Source organism: Cutaneotrichosporon cavernicola (assembly GCF_030864355.1).
Source record: "Cutaneotrichosporon cavernicola HIS019 DNA, chromosome: 4".
Lineage (NCBI taxonomy): Eukaryota > Fungi > Basidiomycota > Tremellomycetes > Trichosporonales > Trichosporonaceae > Cutaneotrichosporon > Cutaneotrichosporon cavernicola.
In genome coordinates this window covers 1,304,661-1,321,242 of record NC_083396.1, presented here as the reverse complement: position 1 = coordinate 1,321,242, position 16,582 = coordinate 1,304,661, and the positions used below count along the sequence as shown (strand labels likewise).

At 57.8% G+C, this 16,582-nt stretch overlaps 9 protein-coding genes across 9 annotated transcripts; 6 read left to right on the top strand and 3 right to left on the bottom strand.

Moving 5' to 3' along the window:
* Positions 1-1,257: 1,257 nt before the first annotated feature.
* Positions 1,258-2,070, top strand: CcaverHIS019_0405150 (uncharacterized protein; the record flags this gene model as incomplete). The annotated part of the gene is made up of 3 exons (XM_060600359.1): positions 1,258-1,448; positions 1,487-1,777; positions 1,821-2,070. 3 exons carry the CDS (start codon positions 1,258-1,260, stop codon positions 2,068-2,070), a joined length of 732 nt encoding a protein of 243 aa, XP_060456960.1.
* A 2,115-nt stretch (positions 2,071-4,185) lies between these two features.
* Positions 4,186-6,159, top strand: CcaverHIS019_0405140 (uncharacterized protein; the record flags this gene model as incomplete). The annotated part of the gene is made up of 4 exons (XM_060600358.1): positions 4,186-4,251; positions 4,288-4,576; positions 4,612-5,754; positions 5,792-6,159. 4 exons carry the CDS (start codon positions 4,186-4,188, stop codon positions 6,157-6,159), a joined length of 1,866 nt encoding a protein of 621 aa, XP_060456959.1.
* A 1,192-nt stretch (positions 6,160-7,351) lies between these two features.
* On the top strand, positions 7,352-7,713 carry CcaverHIS019_0405130 (uncharacterized protein; the record flags this gene model as incomplete). The annotated part of the gene is made up of 3 exons (XM_060600357.1): positions 7,352-7,456; positions 7,489-7,602; positions 7,639-7,713. The coding sequence occupies 3 exons, from the start codon at positions 7,352-7,354 to the stop codon at positions 7,711-7,713; spliced, it is 294 nt and encodes a 97-aa protein (XP_060456958.1).
* Positions 7,714-7,811: 98 nt separating this feature from the next.
* On the bottom strand, positions 7,812-9,003 carry PEX12 (uncharacterized protein; the record flags this gene model as incomplete). Its single annotated transcript, XM_060600355.1, has 3 exons — positions 7,812-8,668; positions 8,734-8,842; positions 8,875-9,003. The coding sequence occupies 3 exons, from the start codon at positions 9,001-9,003 to the stop codon at positions 7,812-7,814; spliced, it is 1,095 nt and encodes a 364-aa protein (XP_060456957.1).
* A 209-nt stretch (positions 9,004-9,212) lies between these two features.
* URA3 (uncharacterized protein) lies at positions 9,213-10,063 on the top strand (the record flags this gene model as incomplete). Its single annotated transcript, XM_060600354.1, has 2 exons — positions 9,213-9,401; positions 9,434-10,063. 2 exons carry the CDS (start codon positions 9,213-9,215, stop codon positions 10,061-10,063), a joined length of 819 nt encoding a protein of 272 aa, XP_060456956.1.
* A 158-nt stretch (positions 10,064-10,221) lies between these two features.
* UFD1 (uncharacterized protein) lies at positions 10,222-11,947 on the bottom strand (the record flags this gene model as incomplete). Its single annotated transcript, XM_060600353.1, has 8 exons — positions 10,222-10,696; positions 10,731-11,150; positions 11,188-11,318; positions 11,355-11,485; positions 11,533-11,565; positions 11,613-11,698; positions 11,741-11,834; positions 11,920-11,947. The coding sequence occupies 8 exons, from the start codon at positions 11,945-11,947 to the stop codon at positions 10,222-10,224; spliced, it is 1,398 nt and encodes a 465-aa protein (XP_060456955.1).
* Positions 11,948-13,394: 1,447 nt separating this feature from the next.
* Positions 13,395-14,207, top strand: CcaverHIS019_0405090 (uncharacterized protein; the record flags this gene model as incomplete). The annotated part of the gene is made up of 6 exons (XM_060600352.1): positions 13,395-13,452; positions 13,498-13,536; positions 13,584-13,713; positions 13,762-13,971; positions 14,009-14,095; positions 14,132-14,207. 6 exons carry the CDS (start codon positions 13,395-13,397, stop codon positions 14,205-14,207), a joined length of 600 nt encoding a protein of 199 aa, XP_060456954.1.
* Positions 14,208-14,290: 83 nt separating this feature from the next.
* Positions 14,291-15,045, top strand: CcaverHIS019_0405080 (uncharacterized protein; the record flags this gene model as incomplete). The annotated part of the gene is made up of 3 exons (XM_060600351.1): positions 14,291-14,300; positions 14,337-14,425; positions 14,461-15,045. 3 exons carry the CDS (start codon positions 14,291-14,293, stop codon positions 15,043-15,045), a joined length of 684 nt encoding a protein of 227 aa, XP_060456953.1.
* A 349-nt stretch (positions 15,046-15,394) lies between these two features.
* CcaverHIS019_0405070 (uncharacterized protein) lies at positions 15,395-16,388 on the bottom strand (the record flags this gene model as incomplete). The annotated part of the gene is made up of 4 exons (XM_060600350.1): positions 15,395-15,406; positions 15,444-16,017; positions 16,100-16,182; positions 16,215-16,388. 4 exons carry the CDS (start codon positions 16,386-16,388, stop codon positions 15,395-15,397), a joined length of 843 nt encoding a protein of 280 aa, XP_060456952.1.
* Positions 16,389-16,582: the final 194 nt, after the last annotated feature.

The following is a 16,582-nucleotide window of genomic DNA, read 5'->3' as shown; positions in this document are numbered from 1 at the left end:
CGAGCTACACCCGCATTAAACCGTCCCCAGCTCTTGTCAGAGTCAACAGAAGGCCGATGGTTTGCGTGATTCTGATGGAGACCCCGCAGCTTCAAGGTTTCGGACAGGTTGTAACCGGTGTCGAACAATATCTTTGCGCAAATCATCAAGGCTATAGATCGGGCATTTACAACTAGAGGCCGATCACGACCGAACCGCCATCAATTATGGGACTGGCGGAAGTTTTCTCGGGGCCCGTGTTCAGCGTGGAGCGTGGAGCTTGTGGAGTGGGGGTCAGACAAAATAGATGGGTGGCTCAAACAAACCCTTGCCGCCATTTCATCAGCAGCAGGCTGACATCAGCTACCGCCAAGCAGGAACTCGAGGCACCATCACACTGGCTGGCCGGGCAGTTGACTAAGCGGCGTACTTTAAGGTGCAGGGACGGCTTTACGCGGCGGGCGGCCCGTTCAGGATACGACAGTCACGTTTCGGTGTCTCTCTGTGCAGAATAGGCCGTGCCCAGCCCCACGTGCCTGCACCTGTGGCGCTGCCGCAACCAGCTGACATTCGCTCCAAAATCTCACGTCAGCGTACCAGCGGTAGTGAGGTGGCAACTTTTGGCGTCTGTGAGAGACTCGCTGTTTGCAACAAGTTTGCACGAGGTTGTGGTAGCCGTGGTAGCCGGGTCAAACAAAGCTGAGACAAGACTACGTAGATATTGATTGTGTCTGACATGTGTCGGCGACTAGCGGCATCACTAGAATGCTAGGTTCTAAATTTGTCCCCCATCACAAGCGTGGCCAAGCCACCAACGTCAGGGTTTTTGGATCCAGCGCTCGTTGGCAAGTGGGGGAGGCAACGAGTGCCTTCCTTGTCTATCCAGGTCCGCCGACATGTTAGCCACTCTGAACCCGTCTTATTGTCCCGCATAAACAGCGGCTCACTCGATTGGGTATGTGTGTTTTGAAGCCAGCATGCTTGAGTCTAGCTGTCCCGACCGATGAGCCGAGGAACGGGGCTATGGTGGCCCCGTGGGTTATGGGAAAGCGCCCGCCGCGCCCGAGGGGCTTCTTGTTTGCGGGGTTGTCCACCGACGGCATGAGGCGTAGCTCCAGAGGGCACTGAGCGCCGCTGTCCAGGGGACCGGCCCCGCTCGTTTCCAAGCTGTCGAGGTAGCAAACAAAGCTTTAAAGGCCGCCGGAGCTCTCTCGTTTTATTTCTCATTCTCAGCAACCGTTTCTCTTTGACCTACCTCTCCTTTTATTTTTATTCAACATGTCTGACGCCAACGGAAACCAGAAGAACGAGCTCAACAACGAGACTGGCAACGTCGACGCCAACTTTTCGGGCGGCACCGGCGTCTCGCGCTTTATCACCCCAGGCGGCAACCCCATGGACACTTCGCAGCCAGCGTTCCCCGTCTTCCACCGCAAGTTTGCCAACCCCGCGCCTCTTGGTCTTCTTGCGTGAGTCTTGGTTGCTGCGGCTCTTGCTGACATGGCAGCTTTGGCGGCACCACTCTGGTCCTCTCGCTCTTCAACGCCCAGGCCCGCGATGTCACGCACCCCAACGTCATCCTCGGCCTCGCTCTCGGCTACGGTGGTTTCGCCCAGGTTATCGCTGGTGTCGAGGAGTGGGCTTGCGGCAACACTTTCGGTGCCACCGCGTTCACCTCGTACGGCGCGTTCTGGCTCTCGTTCTCCGTCTTCTACATTCCCCAGCTAGAGGTCATGTCGGCCTACCCGACCCAGTACGAGCGTGACTCTGCTCTCGGCATCTACCTGACCATGTGGGGGTGAGTACTATCATTTAGAGGTTGAACTGTACTAACGACGCAGCATCATCACCTTCATCTTCCTGCTCGGCACCCTTCGCTCGTCAGTCGCGCTCTTCCTCGTCTTCTTCTTCCTTGTCATTACCTTCTTCGTCTTGGCTGCGGGCCACTTTACTGGCCACCTCACTACCACCAAGGCCGGTGGCGGTCTGGGTGTCGTCACCGCACTCTGCGCATTCTACACCGCGCTCGCCGGTATCCTCACCAAGGACACGTCCTACTTCCTCCTCCCCGTCGGCGACCTCTCCAAGTAATCTCCTCCATTCTATCATTTGCGTTGCTTCGGATCACACGGATTGTCAGCTAGTAGTACATGGTTGATGACAATTTTGCTATATTGCTGGGTGGGGGCGTCGCTGTTGCGTCATTCCACGCGGTCACCTGAATTTCAGTCACCTGAAATTTCATTGTGTTGGCAAGGCCCATATTTAAAAGCATTCCCTTGTAAGGTGCAAATTGTTTGAAAATGCAGAGGAAGAGGAAGAGAGAAGAGAAAGAGGAAGAGGAAGGGGAAGAGGAAGAGGAAGAGGGTAAACGAGGGTATGAGGCCCTCGTATGATGGCTTTGAGGGTCCAAACAAATGGCCGACCAGGCCTGTGGCACTCGGGGCGATCGCTTTTCAAACCTCCATTGCTCCGTATAAATCGGTCATCATTGGATAAACCCGCGCTCAAGGCTGAAGGCTGAGGGCTGAGGGCTGAGGGCTGAGGGCTGAGGGCTGAGGGCTGAGGGCTGAAGGCTGAAGGCTGAGGGCTGAAGGCTTTAAGGCTAGGGGCTGAGGATTATAACCTGAAAAGGAAGCGCCAGCTACAGCGCTACAGGTCGTTCTTTGTTGTTGTTCGCTCTCCTCAAAATCAAAGTAAAGTCACATGATCACATGATCAACACCTGACCATCCCCGAACATGCCCAGTAACCTATCCTATCTCTCCCTTCCCCTAACGTGCGCCCCTTACGTCGCATGCAATGGTCATTCCATCGTGCATTAACAGGAGGAACAAATAAGGGGCCAGACCTGTCCAGTCCATCCAGTCCGTGCCACGGAACTACCGCGTTGTTTCCCTTGGGACCTCAATCACGATCCATGCCGCGCTACAATTGCCACGTCACTATCAAGCGGACATTCATCAACATCTCCATTCCACGCGGCCAAGTACCGTGTCACGTGCCATGAAGACCATTTGAATGTGCCAAGAATAGTGACGTGTTCAGACCAAGGGCGAAATACAAGCCTCCTTGGACTCAGTCACGTCCAATTGTCGAAATGGCGCATCTTGGGGGGATCTTGGATTCACTTGCCACTATTTCAAGTGCGCGCACCTCCCGCACTTGTCATCCATCACGCGTCCTCCGATCGCCGCGGTCCGGGCGCACCGGTGCATTTGTACTGTCCCATCCAGTCCTTGATACTATGGAACGATACATAAGAAGTTTTGATGCCAAAATGAGGCAGTTCTTTGGAGCGCTGTAGTGGACACGGGTCGGTGAGTCGGGGGTCTCGAAGAGCCCAAAAAAGGCGTCTTGGCCTGCCAAGAGATTACTGCTCTTCTTCAAGGTCTGGAGCATTGTGAGATGCGAGTGCGGCTTTTACCGCAGTGCGGGTTCAGGACCTGATTGTCGGAACCCCTGACTCAGCAATTCCACCCTGCGCGCTCTTTTAGCCCCAACAACATTGGACTAGAGATTACAGGACGTTGGACGGTCACCACTGGGTATGGGCGGTGTAAAGAGTTTACAAGGGGGAACAGATAAACTGTCCAAAGCCCCACCATAGGCACTTGCCCCCCCCCCCTCCTCTCTCTCTCTCTCCTCTCACTCGGTCGTAGGTTACCTCAAGGATCCCACACCCCCAAATCACCACCCCAGTCACCCATCTGGCCACCCACATCTCTCCTCACCCAACAGTCACTATTTGCTGCATCCATACGGCTCACCATACCGTAAACGCCTCGACAACACGCCGTGGATAGACGCGCCAAGAGGTAGCTTGCTGCTCCTCTAATCCTTTACCAACAAGACCACCTCGACTGGTCGACACCATTGTCCCGCTTGCAACCGTTGACCAAGCTTCCCGCAACAAGCTGTGTCAGCAATCCCGCCAGCCGTCGGCTCCACAACCACATACATCTCGTGCTCCAACGTCCGCTATCGCTTCTAGACTGTACTCCATCACTCTCGCTATCTAGACACCCACGCCAGTCGTGCATACAAGTGAGTGGCGACACGCTGCGGCTGACACCTAACCACAGTTCTTTGGTTCCCACATTCTGCGTCCACGTTAGTTAGTCATCAAGGCCGCCTTCCAACGTTACTTTATCCGATCGAATCTCGATCTCCCCTCAATCTCACCACTCTCTCAACTACGCCCGTATGCCTGTTGTCGACGGATTGCCAGAAGCTAGTGACGACGACTCCAAGCCCGCCGATAGAACAATGGTGAGCGTGCTCTCAGCTGTGCCTGCTGATTCCCAGACATCCGGACTCATCGCCAACGGCGCTACGCCCCATGATGCTGCCATGCTACAGGCGCATCGTGCTGTCGCTGACCCGCCGACGAATTCACCTTCCCTTGTCTCATCTCCCGCTCAGCCAGTTACCCCAAAGTCTGGCTCCATCTCTGTCGCCGAGCTTGCGATTCCTCTGTCAGATGTTCACATCCGTCGAGCTACACCCGACTCGTCGGCTCCTCCCACTGGGCCCACGAGCGCGTCCGCTGGTGCCCACGAATTCCCTCCTGACTCTGCCTTTGTGGCACCAAAGTGTGAGCTAATGTCATCTGTTCTCCTCTAACGCCAGTCCGCCCGATTCCAGCGACTTCGGACCACAGCGTACTAAACGCGGTCGGCCAGGGCCTGCAAGCGCCACCCGCCATGAAGATCCCGCCGCCCTCGTCTGCGCCCATGTCGCGTAACGCGTCTGGCATGGGTCCAGGTGAGCGTATCCCGGTGCATGCTCCTGCGCCTATCAGCGAGCCCGTGCCCTCGGGCCGCCAGTCGCGGGCTCACTCTGTGAGCAGCAACCGTGGCGAGAAGAAGGGATTCCTTGCCAAGATGTTCAACGTCGAGCCCAAGGAGAGGCCGGGCGACGTGTCGCCGCCACTCACCCTATCGTCCGACTCTAGACCGCCCTCGCGTAACCCCAGCCTCAAGCGCAAGGAAGAGCCCGTTGCTCCGTCCATACAGCGCCGCCTCTCTGAGCGCTCGGCGTCCTCGGTCGGCGGCGAGGGTGGCGGCACAAAGTTCACGCTCAAGGACTTACTCGGTGGCAGCAAGGACGGCAAGTTGGGCCGCCGCGCTTCTGGGGGCTCTGCGCGTGGTTCAGATCGTGGCTCCACCAAGGGCAGCGAAGGTGGCGACGGCCATAGCACCGCCTCCTTGTTGAAGAAGTATGGTGTCTGCGACAAGGCTGCTATCGGCAAGGGCGCAACCGCAGTCGTCCGCCTTGCCCACAAATGGGACCGCCGCGAAGAAAAGTTATACGCGGTCAAAGAGTTCCGCAAGCGTCGCAAGAACGAAACAGAAAAAGACTATGTCAAGAAGCTCACGTCCGAGTTCTGCATCAGCTCGACGCTCCACCACATGAACGTTGTCGAGACTGTCGACCTCGTCCAGGACGAGCAGCAGCATTGGTGTGAGGTCATGGAGTACTGCCCCGGTGGAGATCTTTATGCTGCCATCAAGAAGGGCGGCATGTCTTCTGCCGAGGTCGAGTGTACCTTCAAGCAGATCCTTCACGGCATCCAGTACCTCCACTCTATGGGCGTCGCGCATCGCGACATCAAGCCGGAAAATCTCCTGCTCGACGGTCGTGGGCACGTCAAGATCACGGACTTTGGCGTTTCGGACGTCTTCCGCATGTGCTGGGAGAAGAAGACGCACTTGTCCAAGGGCTTGTGCGGCTCTGAGCCGTACATCGCGCCGGAGCTCTTTGAGCACAAGGGTGAGTTTATTTTGTTTCCTGCCCAGCTGACAAACAGAGTACGATGCGCGTCTTGTCGATGTCTGGGCGGCGGCCATCGTCTTTTACTGCATGCAGTTCCAAGAGCTCCCGTGGCGTGTCGCCAAGTCGTCCGACCCCACTTTCGCTACCTACCTCTCGCAGTACTACCCGTCTGGCGCGAGGCCCGAGGGCGCGCCGGCGTGCCCGCCACCGCTCAACAATCTGATACCGCGCGAGTGCCGCCATGTTGTCAAGCACATGCTCGATCCCGACCCGAAGACGCGCTGGACTGTCGACGAGGCCCTCAAGGACAAGTGGATGCAGTCGGTCAAGGTCTGCGTCGAGGGCGAGGTCAACGACCACACTCATACCACAGTCGGCATCGATATCGTTCGTCTCCCTTAGACTATATTGTTTCCCTCCCTGTTTCGCCCCGCCGTTTTAACTCTCCTGTGACAGGACTGCGACTCTAGGGATATATACCATGTTGTTGCACAGTTATGAATAACGTTCGTAGAGGCGCGTTGCTTTTGTGTCGTGGAGAAGGAAATGTGACGCAAGTGGCGTCCGTGTGTGCCATTGTCGAGGAGTGGTCGTCGATCCTCCAGCGTTGGGCACGCTTTCTCTGCGGAGCTAGTCGACATGTTTGTGTCTGTCAATAGTCGTGCGGTGACGTGTCACGGATTGATCATCAGGATGTTCAGCAGCCAGGGCAGGTTCTCGACGAAGACGACGTGGGTTGGCAAGCGCATCTGGGCGCTGGCGGTAGATTTCTGCAAATGGGGTGAATGTACTGTACTCGTCACAACTACAACTGCCAGGGTGCGGTATTCCGCGCTGAAGCCCAATGTGCTTGACGTGACGTGAAGAGCTGGTGGGCATCCAAATGGCAATGTCGCGTTTACGCAGTTACCAATCGTGCGACGGTTCGTCTACCGATCTCTGGGATCTGGGGGATCAATCGTGAGACGAGGTGGAGTGCATGGAGTGTATTGTTCTATCCGCTGAGACGATCAAAAGAGCAAGCGGGCAAGTTCATCAGCTCATAAGATGCGCCAGGAGGGTATCTCTGCTTATCGACGGGGCGCTGAACCGGTGCCCCAGAAGCCACTCTTACAGTAAGCATTGTATTTCATCAAGTATCCCCAGCAAGGTAAACAAACAGGAGGTTAACGCGTGGGCGCGTGGGATGGATTGAGGGATTTCAGGTACTGTATGTGCCGTACCTTGATGTATGAGGGTCGCGAATGCGTCACTTGGTCACTTGGACTAATTCCACTCATTTCGCGCACTATGTACTCTGGCACCAGTGCCATTTCTTGCGGTATTTCATTTTCCAACTAGTGAGGCGCGAGGCACAGCATAGAGAGAATTCGAGAAGAACCAGTGAGACGAAGAGGTGCTGAGAAAAACCCCTCCCACCGCCCACTTCTCCCTGATCACCGAGTTCTGGGGGAAGGGCAAGTGCAACATCACACACTTGAGGGGGCGTTGGGTCGCTCCACTGTCGCACTATCTTGCTTCTACTTGGTTACGTCAGCAGCCTTAAAGAGATGCCCACAAGGACAAGGCCGCGCCACTTCCACCTCATCTCACAATGTTCAAGGCCCGCTCCAACTCGACTACCTCGGTCGGCTCTACGTCGTCGACATGCTCGACCCGCAGTACGCAGGACATGATCGCCCACATTGTCGCTCAGGAGGTAAGTCTCTAGCAGACTGTTGCTGACTACAGCCCAACACCATCTACCTCTGGTCGGCGGGTAACGTACGCGTCAACGGGCGTGACCTAGGTCTCGACGCTGTCGGGGCCCTGAAACTCGCCGGCGCCATGCGTTGCGACCACCGCGTGCGTTCTTCGGCTTGGTGGATTTGCTGACCCCAGTTCGAGTTTGTGCGGATCGACTACCTCGACACCGAGGGGGACGAGTGGAAGGCGAGCTACCGCGTTGTCGCTTAGCGCATAGAGCATGTCGTCGGACTGTATCCTATCCCGTATCCATACGCATGCCCTGTATCCCTATCCTATGCCAATATGCCAGTCATCAACTACTTCAACTACACCAGTACACGCCGCAGCTCGCTCTGATGCACGGCGACGCCCGTGATGGGGCACTTGCCCTTGCCTGCCTCGCCGAGCTCGCCCTCTCCCGTGATCGCATCCCATCCGCAACGCCAGCACACGACCCAACCAGATGGGAGGATCGCCGCGTTTTGCCACTTGTTGTGGCAGATGGGGCAGTGCCCGAACTCGGCCGCCCCAATCGTGTACCCCACCGGGCCATCCTCGCTCCCCGGCGTCGCGGGTGGCGTCAGGAGACCCGACTCTGGGAGGATCGGCAGGGGCCGCGGCGGGAGGACGGAAGTGTGCAGGCTCTTGCTGGCCTGCGTGGTGGGCAGCGAGCGGGGGGAGGTGGGCGAGTACCACCACTGCGCAAACTTGAGCATGAGCAGAAGTGGGGGTAGAAGCGGCGGGAGCTTGGCGAGGAGGCTCTGGGCCGCGTTCGGGTCCTCGACGTCCTGCCGCCGCTCGACGTGCACACCGAGCCACCGCATCCATGGACGGAAGTAAGGGGTGCGGTTGAAGAGGTACGCAAAGTCATACGCGAGGAGCGTGGCCTCGAAGCCCGTGCTGATCCACGGGTACGCGCCAACGAAGAGGCGCTGGGCACGATTAAGCGGCGGACCCTGATCCGCGAGCGCGAGCTCGGGGTCGTTCTGCGTCGACCAGCGGTCGTACGCGTCATCCGCCCTCGCGCGGATATAGGGCAGGCCCACGAGGACGAGCAGCATCCCCCAGCGCTGCCGGTTCGAGAGACGTGGTGTCGTGGTGGGGTGCACGCTACCAAGGCGCGGAGTCGGCGTGTGGTCCGGCACCAGGCGGAGCTGGTAGAAGTACTCGGAGAGCGAGGCGTCTTTATGTCAGCGAGTGGGCGGATCGAGAAGCCGAGCGGAAGTGAACCGAGTAGTCCGTACTCACCATGCTTCCACAAGTGGTGTCTCTCGACGAGCAGAAGAACGAGCGCAAACGCCTCCTCGTGCCGGTTAACGATGCGCAGAAAGTATCGCGGGTAGTGGTGCGCCAGGTACTGTTGTCAGCCAGCCCACATCGCCGACGCACGGTCAACACATATCGGAAGACGGGATGGAGGACAAGGCGGAGCTGCTCCTGCGGGATGAGCTCGACGAGGTGCGGACGGAGGTGCGCATTGCTCGGCCCCGACTCGGGAAAGAGTGGCGTGGGTGGCATGATGGTTGGGATGGTGGGGATGGTGGAGAAAGGATGATGGGATCCGGTAAATGGATGCGCTCCGGTTGAACCGTGCGGACTGGGCCGGATGCGGGAATACCACGTGGATTGATCTCTCACGGAGTGCAAACTCTGTTGGAGCCCTTCAATCCTAACTTTGGCGCTCGACTCCTCCTCTCCTCTGCTTGCAGAGACAGCTCGCTACCGCTATGGTCCACCCCACCACCACCAAGCGCTACGGCGCGCGCGCGGCCGCCCACACAAATCCTACCGCCCGTCGTCTCCTCGAGACGATGGAGCGCAAGAAGACCAACCTCTGCGTCTCCGTCGATGTCACCAAGGCCGCGGACGTGCTCGAGGTCGTCCGTCGCGTCGCCCCCGCCGTCTGCATGGTCAAGGTAATCCTCTACCTCTACTAGACTGACACCAGACCCACATCGACATCATCGAGGACTTCACGCCCGCCCTAACCGCCGAGCTCGCTCGCCTCGCCGAGGAGCACGACTTTGTCATCTTCGAGGACCGCAAGTTTGCTGACATTGGCAACACTGTGTCCCTGCAGTACTCATCGGGCGTGCACCGCATCGCCGAGTGGAGCCACATGACCAACGCGCACCCTCTTCCCGGCCCCGGCATCATCACTGGCCTTGGTGTCGTGGGTAAGCCGCTCGGACGTGCTCTCCTTCTTCTTGCGGAGATGAGCAGCGCTGGCAACCTCGCCACGGGCGAGTACACTCGCACGGCCGTCCGCATGGCGCGCGAGGCGGGACGAGACTGGGTGGTCGGATTTATTGCTATGGGTCGCGTCGACGAGGACGGGCCTGCCGACGAGGACTTCCTCGTCCTCACCCCCGGCGTCGGGCTGGTTGCCAAGGGCGACAAGCTTGGCCAGCAGTACAGGACACCCCGCGAGGTCGTGTACGACTCGGGCTGCGACGTCATTATTGTCGGGCGCGGAATCTACGGTGTGCAGGGCGGGGCCGAGGCCGTGCTCGCCGAGGCGGAGAGGTATCGCGCAGAGGGGTGGAAGGCGTACGAGGAGCGCCTTAACAGAGCATAGAGGAGTAAAACCATCTGTCACAGTCTAGTGATACATGCATACGAACCCAAGGTAGTTGGTCATCTACATCGTGCGCTGCGGGCTACTCGTGGTGTCTCTTTCAGATGAACGATGGTGTCCTCCAGTCGACCTCGCATGGAAAACGGACACACCCTCACCTAATCAGAGTCAACCTCGATGTAGTCGTCGTCGTCGTCGTAGTCGTAATCTTCTCCAAACATGAAGTCGTCCTCATCCATCATCGTCGCGTCGATGATCTCGTCACGCGACGGCTGCCGCGGAGACGTCTCGCGCGTAAGCTCCTTCTCAGCCGCTCGCTGGCGGCCGCTCAAGGTGTTGCCGCTGCCGAGACTGGCCCACGGGTCAGCCTTGGCCTCCTCAATCGGCTTTGTGGGAGCCGGTGGGGAAGCTGGAGCTGCAGCGTTGCTCGCGGCGCCCTTGCGCAGAGAGTTGCCTTGGCCCTGGAACGTGGACAGAGGCGCTACGGCGTTCTCTTCCGGCTTTTTAGATGCCCTGCTGGACTCGAACGGGACGTATTTAAAGCCGAAGAAGAACTTGCCCTTGGGAAGGATGAGTGGGCCTGGCACCTTGCGGTCGCCTTCGATGTTGTCGGGAGTAATGATACGGGGGCCACTGCTGTCAGTAAGAACAGTACGCAGTACCATACAGGTTGCGGTTGATCTTGCTGGTCGGGTCGACGTCCTCGATCTTCTTCGCTAAACCCTTGCCACGAACGCGCTTCCCACTCAAGCTGTGGCCAACGCCGGTGAAGCTCTCGATGGGGTTGTCCCCCGATCCCTGCGTCCGGATAGATAACGACGATTGCGGACGAGATGTCTCCATCGAAGTCGTGTCAATCTTGAGCTTGTCAGCCATTGTTGCTGGAGGCGCTGGCATCTTGCGTTCTGGCTCAACGTAACCCTTGGGCGGAGCAAAGTCGACCTCCAGGTCTGTGTCGATAATGGAGATGCCAGGCCCTTCAGGTTGCGCCTCCATAACAAGGAACTCGAACGTGAGTGAGTTGTAAGTAATCTCAATGATGTCACCTTTGGTGAGGGCTGAGTACGCGCGGAGAGCAGACTCGAGGCTGCACAGTCAGCATTGGTATACGACGTGCGACGTACACAGCCTTGGGGTCTGACACCTGAAGGAAGTCGACAGACTGAGCCTGGATCTTGACAAACTTGCCCTTGGGCAGCTCCGTGCCAGTCAGGCGGATCGGGTCGCCCTCGTTGAGCTGCAGCGTCTGCATCATCTGTCGTCAGCCAAGGTACACGTTGTAGCAGCTCACCCAGGCGGGGAGGTACACGATCCCAGGGTCATCGGCGATGAACTCGAGCACACCCGCATGCGTCTGGTTGACATGAGGGTTCCGCGGGTTGCGCAGGCAGAAGGTCCACGGTCCATCAATGTCAAGCGAGGCTAGGTGAGTCAGCTCAAATCTCAAACCACCTTCCTCGGCGACTTACTGAGACGCGCTAATGCCGATGGGGGCATGATGACTGAATCGCGTTAGCCTCTCTCCTTGTCACTGACCGGCCCAGCTCACTCTTGCCACCGTACATCAGCTGGGGCCGGTCGTGTCCATGGGGCATTGTTGCCACCGAGAATGCCTTGAAATATTCGTCATAGGAGCTGGCATGAGTAACGTGGGAGCCATGGAGAAGAAGAGCTCACTGCGCAGGAGTGGCACGGCGCCCCCCACCAAAGCCTCCCATCAAGTGAGCAAACAGGCCTCCGGGGCCGCCAGCGCCGCCAGGAGGGAAGCCATCTGGAGGAGTCAGCAGCTGGACCGTGCGATGTGGCCGGGCATCGCTGGCTGCGACAGCAGCGACGCAGGAAGAGTTGTGGCGTACCGTCGTCATCACCGTAGCCGCGGTTCATGTTCGCTGGGTGTGAAGTGGATAAGGTGAATGAGTGATGTTGTGATATAGAAGTTCTACAAGACTGGGCGATTTCTCGACCCAAGCAACACGCCAGCGACCGTGTCGTCACCGTTCCCGTGGCTTCAATACAAAGCCACGCGACCCTATTAGCGGAGACATTTGTTTAATACATGCATTATCAAGAATTGGCGTGCCTGGTGAAAGGACCTCCACCATCGCCTGACATTCCCCAACGAGACCTGGAGGCCGAATGATGAGGCTTGACCATGCGCCTCAAGCGTCAACGCTACACGCTCGTCGCCACCACTCTCCCTCTGATTGCACGGACGCTCTTGGAATACCCTGCCGCGCTGTTGACTTGGTACCTTGGCCCGCACTGCACACTTAAGGTGTGGCTGCCACGGACATTGCTTGCACTTGGCCATATGCCTCCACACACCGGGAATCCGTCTGTTCCCAACGCCACAATTAAAGGGGTGAGTTAGTTCTCGCACCGCGCGTTGTCATATGCAGTTGGCGTTGGTAACTGAAGCGTTCACACGTCTGAGACATGGAGTGTTTATAGTCTTGGGTATCCAAGCCTGTGACTTACTAGGACGACTTGGGGCTACTGAGCTGCTGACTGGGTGAGCGAGGAATAAAGAGATGAGAGGCTGCTGATCTCGTTTCGGCGTTGACGAGTGTTACCACGGTACCACGAGGTGAGGGTTCGTTGATCATGGATCACAAGCCATAGGATGGCCCGATGATCCACTATTTCAACCCAAAGGAACCTTTGGGGTTGCAGGGCGTGAGAGACGTGAGGAGTTGAGATTGGTGAGACGGCGTGTGAGGGATGAGACGCATGAGCGGGATGAGAGGGATGAGAGGGATGAGAGTGATGAGTAAGATGAGTAAGATGAGTGGTCAGCATGAGTGGACCGCCGCTCACAACAAATCTCGCTCCGTTGTCATCACCGCGCACGTCCTCTACGCCCAAAAAAAATCCGCAGTACTAAATGCTTGCTCCTTGCTTCCCATTAATACGATCAGACACTTAATATCTCTACTCCTCGTTCAAGTCGTCTCCAAACAGCCACGCAACCATCCTGCGTCAAGTCTCAACTCTGGTCACTGCTGTTATGCCCTCCAGTCGGCGAGGAAGGTTGACTTTGCGGTGACGAGCTCACCTGCGCACTGGGGCTCCTTCCTCAGCGGGCTGGCTTTAATCCCCCTTGCTACTCAACTTTCTCTTTCAACTCTTCTCTCTTCTCACTACTTTCCACCTTCCCTCGTTCCCCTTTTGCCCAACTGTGCTATTAAAGCCCAGCTACAGGCTCCTCATTACTCCTCTTCAATTCACTCTTCTCTGCAAAGATCGCTTCTTTCCTGCTTCTGCTCTCGCAGCCGGGATACTCCCACAAGCGCCTGGCACCCATCATTCACCAACCTCAACTTCATCTGCCATGCAAGCTGCCACTTCCGACCTTCACGAAGTTCGCATCTACGGGCTTAGCAAGAGCAGTGAGCACCTTCTTCGTTGGTCATCGTGGGTGTGCTGACTACCAGTTACCACTGAGGCACTTGGCGAGTTCCTCGGCAAGGGTGGTAGGTTGGCCCTTCTCCGTGGGGTTTGAGACTAGGACTTACCACAGTGCGCGTCACAGGTATCCTCCTCCACCCTCAGACCAAGGGCACGTTCCAGTGGGCCCAGGTCTGGGTTGCCTCAGAGGCCGAGATCATAAGCATCCTCGACCTGCGCGACGCTCTAGCCGTCAACGGGATGTGAGTCGGGCAGGACCTTCCCTCCACCTTGTGCCTGCTAATACCCAGCACCATTTCGCGAGTGGGCACTGGGCCCATGACTAGCCCTACGCCGCCCTCCAACTCGTGGGACATCGTCTCGCAACTGTCGCGTCCGCGTGTGGCACCGCCCGGCTTTGGCCTTGCCCCGATCCACTCGCCGCTCTTCAGCCGATGCGACAACGTGAATAACCAGCCCCGCAACCTCTATGTGCTCAACCTTCCTCTGGATCTCACGCAGTGAGATTCGTTTCTGACCTCTAGAACTGACAGGCAGGGTTGAATTCAAGGCGCTATTCACTGCGTTCGGCATGGTCGAGCACTCGATCCTTCTCTCCCAGCTCGATGGAATTGGTCGCCGCCGGTGAGACATACGGAGCAGGGCACTGTTGACTTTTAGTGGCTTTGTCCTCATGTCTACTCACCACGAGGCAATGGAGGCCATGCACCAGATGAACGGCAAGTGGATCGAGTAAGTCGGATATTCCGTATTCTCTGACCTCTTTGCGGATCCAAGCTGGATGTTTCGTGGGCCCTCGTTCAGCGTGAGGCTAAGAATATGCCCAACAGTGAGTTGAACCATGTGTGCACGTGCTAATATCCAGGCTCTCTTCCCAATCGCGTCGTCCATCCTCCGACCGTTTCGAACCGCCGCGACCCTCAGCCCGAGTACACTGTCCTGGTGGAGAACCTTGTGAACGATACCAGCGACACATTCTCTGACTGCAGGACCCGTTCTCCTTCCCTGACCCCGAAACTATCACTGCAATCTTCAGCAACACATTTGGCCCAATTAGTCGGGTTATCAAGATCTCTGACATGTCCGCTCTGATCCAGTTCGACCATAACATCTCCGCACACGCGCTTGCCAATGCCAACGGCCTCCAGCTGGGAGACCGCACCCTCAAGACCCACGTTCTCAAAAATGGTCAGGTTTCGGGCCCCAGCTTTGACCCCTTCGCCGACAATTTCGGCAACCACTGGCTGGATGAGGTGCTCAAGCAGTCCCAGGCCACCAGTGGTGCGAACACGGAGTCCTCGATTCCTGGCACCCCACTGTCGCAGACGGCGTCCTCGCGTACAGCGTCTGCACCTTCGCGTACTGTGCGCCTCAGTGCCGACTCGCGCCCATTTGTTCCCAGCACGCTCAAGAAGAAGCTTGACCTTACCGTTGATGCTCTCGGCTCGCCTTCGCCTCCTTCCAAGGAGGGCACCGGAACGACTCCGTTGAGCGCACCGCCTGACTCGTCGCGCAACATGTCTCGCTGCAGCAGTGTGGGCACTGCCCTCTCCGACAATTCTGCCGCTGCTTAAACAACTGCATACCAATGTGAGCGCAGTGTGCCAGCGAGTTAACCATACAGGCTTAATCCCTGCAAAGCGGATTCTCTCCGACCCCTCACGATTCTCTCAAGACCAACATGTACATCGCCATTCTCGGTACCCACTCGCATCACGTTCTCTGCTACGCAAGAGCATGCTCACCTCATTGAACGCTTAAACGCTTAACACTTTCCTTGTAGTGCAACCTGGTCCCAGACTCGCAAAAATCGCGTTGTATGTAATTCGTCAACTCCACGGGCTCCTCATAGCTACTAGGCACATGACTGCAGCCTTAATGCATGACCGTCTGCGGTCTCCCACTCTATCGTACAATGTGTCTCTAGCGGCCGAACTGGTGTTAGTTGGCATTTGGATATTGGAATACTCACGATAAACTCGGCGGCACGGCCCAGTAAGCCAGACGGCTGGGGCTCCGACTCGTCCCACGCGTAGTCGTCCGTTTGCGCCTGAGGCTTGGGTTTTGCGCGGATAATGTTACCCGTGTGAACTTGGATCGGGATACCGACCCCTACGGACGGCGCGACGGCTGACGAGATGCCATTTACAAGGGTGAGGCCTTGGGTGCTTCCAGGACCCGCAACCTTGAACCCGAGCATCCAACGCCCGCTCACAATCTCCCCGTGGCGGCGCAGCGCGTAACTGGCCGCCAGTGGGGTCGCGTACGTCACGGTCCACCAGTTACTTCCTTCTGGTCCTGGGACGTAGGACACTACGGGGCCAATACCTTCAAGGTAGGCGCGCAGGGCGGGGAGGTGCTCGGGTGGCGGACCCCAAACATGCAGCGTGTTAGTGTCGGGACTGGGCTCGAGAGCTGGTGGCACGTCGGGGGCCTGCGCTACTGCCGATGCAGGCCGCACGGGCTCGTCGTGGAGGGACCTGGTGGGAATATCGTCTTCTGTGGCAGGTGCGCGAACACTGCGGCTGAGGTGAGGAGAGGATGCGCTGGTGTGAGCAAGGTCTATCGCTTCAGGTCGGTGGAGGGCAAGGGAGAGATGATCCTGGGTTGCGAATGGCAAGTACGTACCTATCAGCCATGCTGACAGAGAAGCGGGCAGTTGGGCTGCGCTTGGGCGCAGGCGGGCTCGACACGCTGGCGGGGGACGTGCCCTGATGTTAGAACAAACATCAATTGGACCCACCAAGGCGAGCTTGCCAGCCGGGCTGCCAACGAAGGAGGGGAGGAACTTGGGTGCGTCGGCGGACGGGTCGGGGTCGTCCGCAACAAAGCGGGCGCGGCTGGTCGATGCACGCGCGGGCGACGCGAAGGCGCTGGCACGCGCGGGTGTTGAGGGCTGAGTCCACCAGTCGGACATGGCTGGTGTGGGAGGAAGAGGGTATAGGAGACTGGGTTAGCCAGCTAGTCTGGCAGTGATGGAGAGTGGTGGCTAGATTGTGTTGTGGTCGAGCCAGGAAAGTCGAGATCATAGCTGACCTGATATAGCTCATAGTGGCTTACACGTCATTCATATTAGAGTGGGGCAGAACCAATACGAAATGTTGACACCAT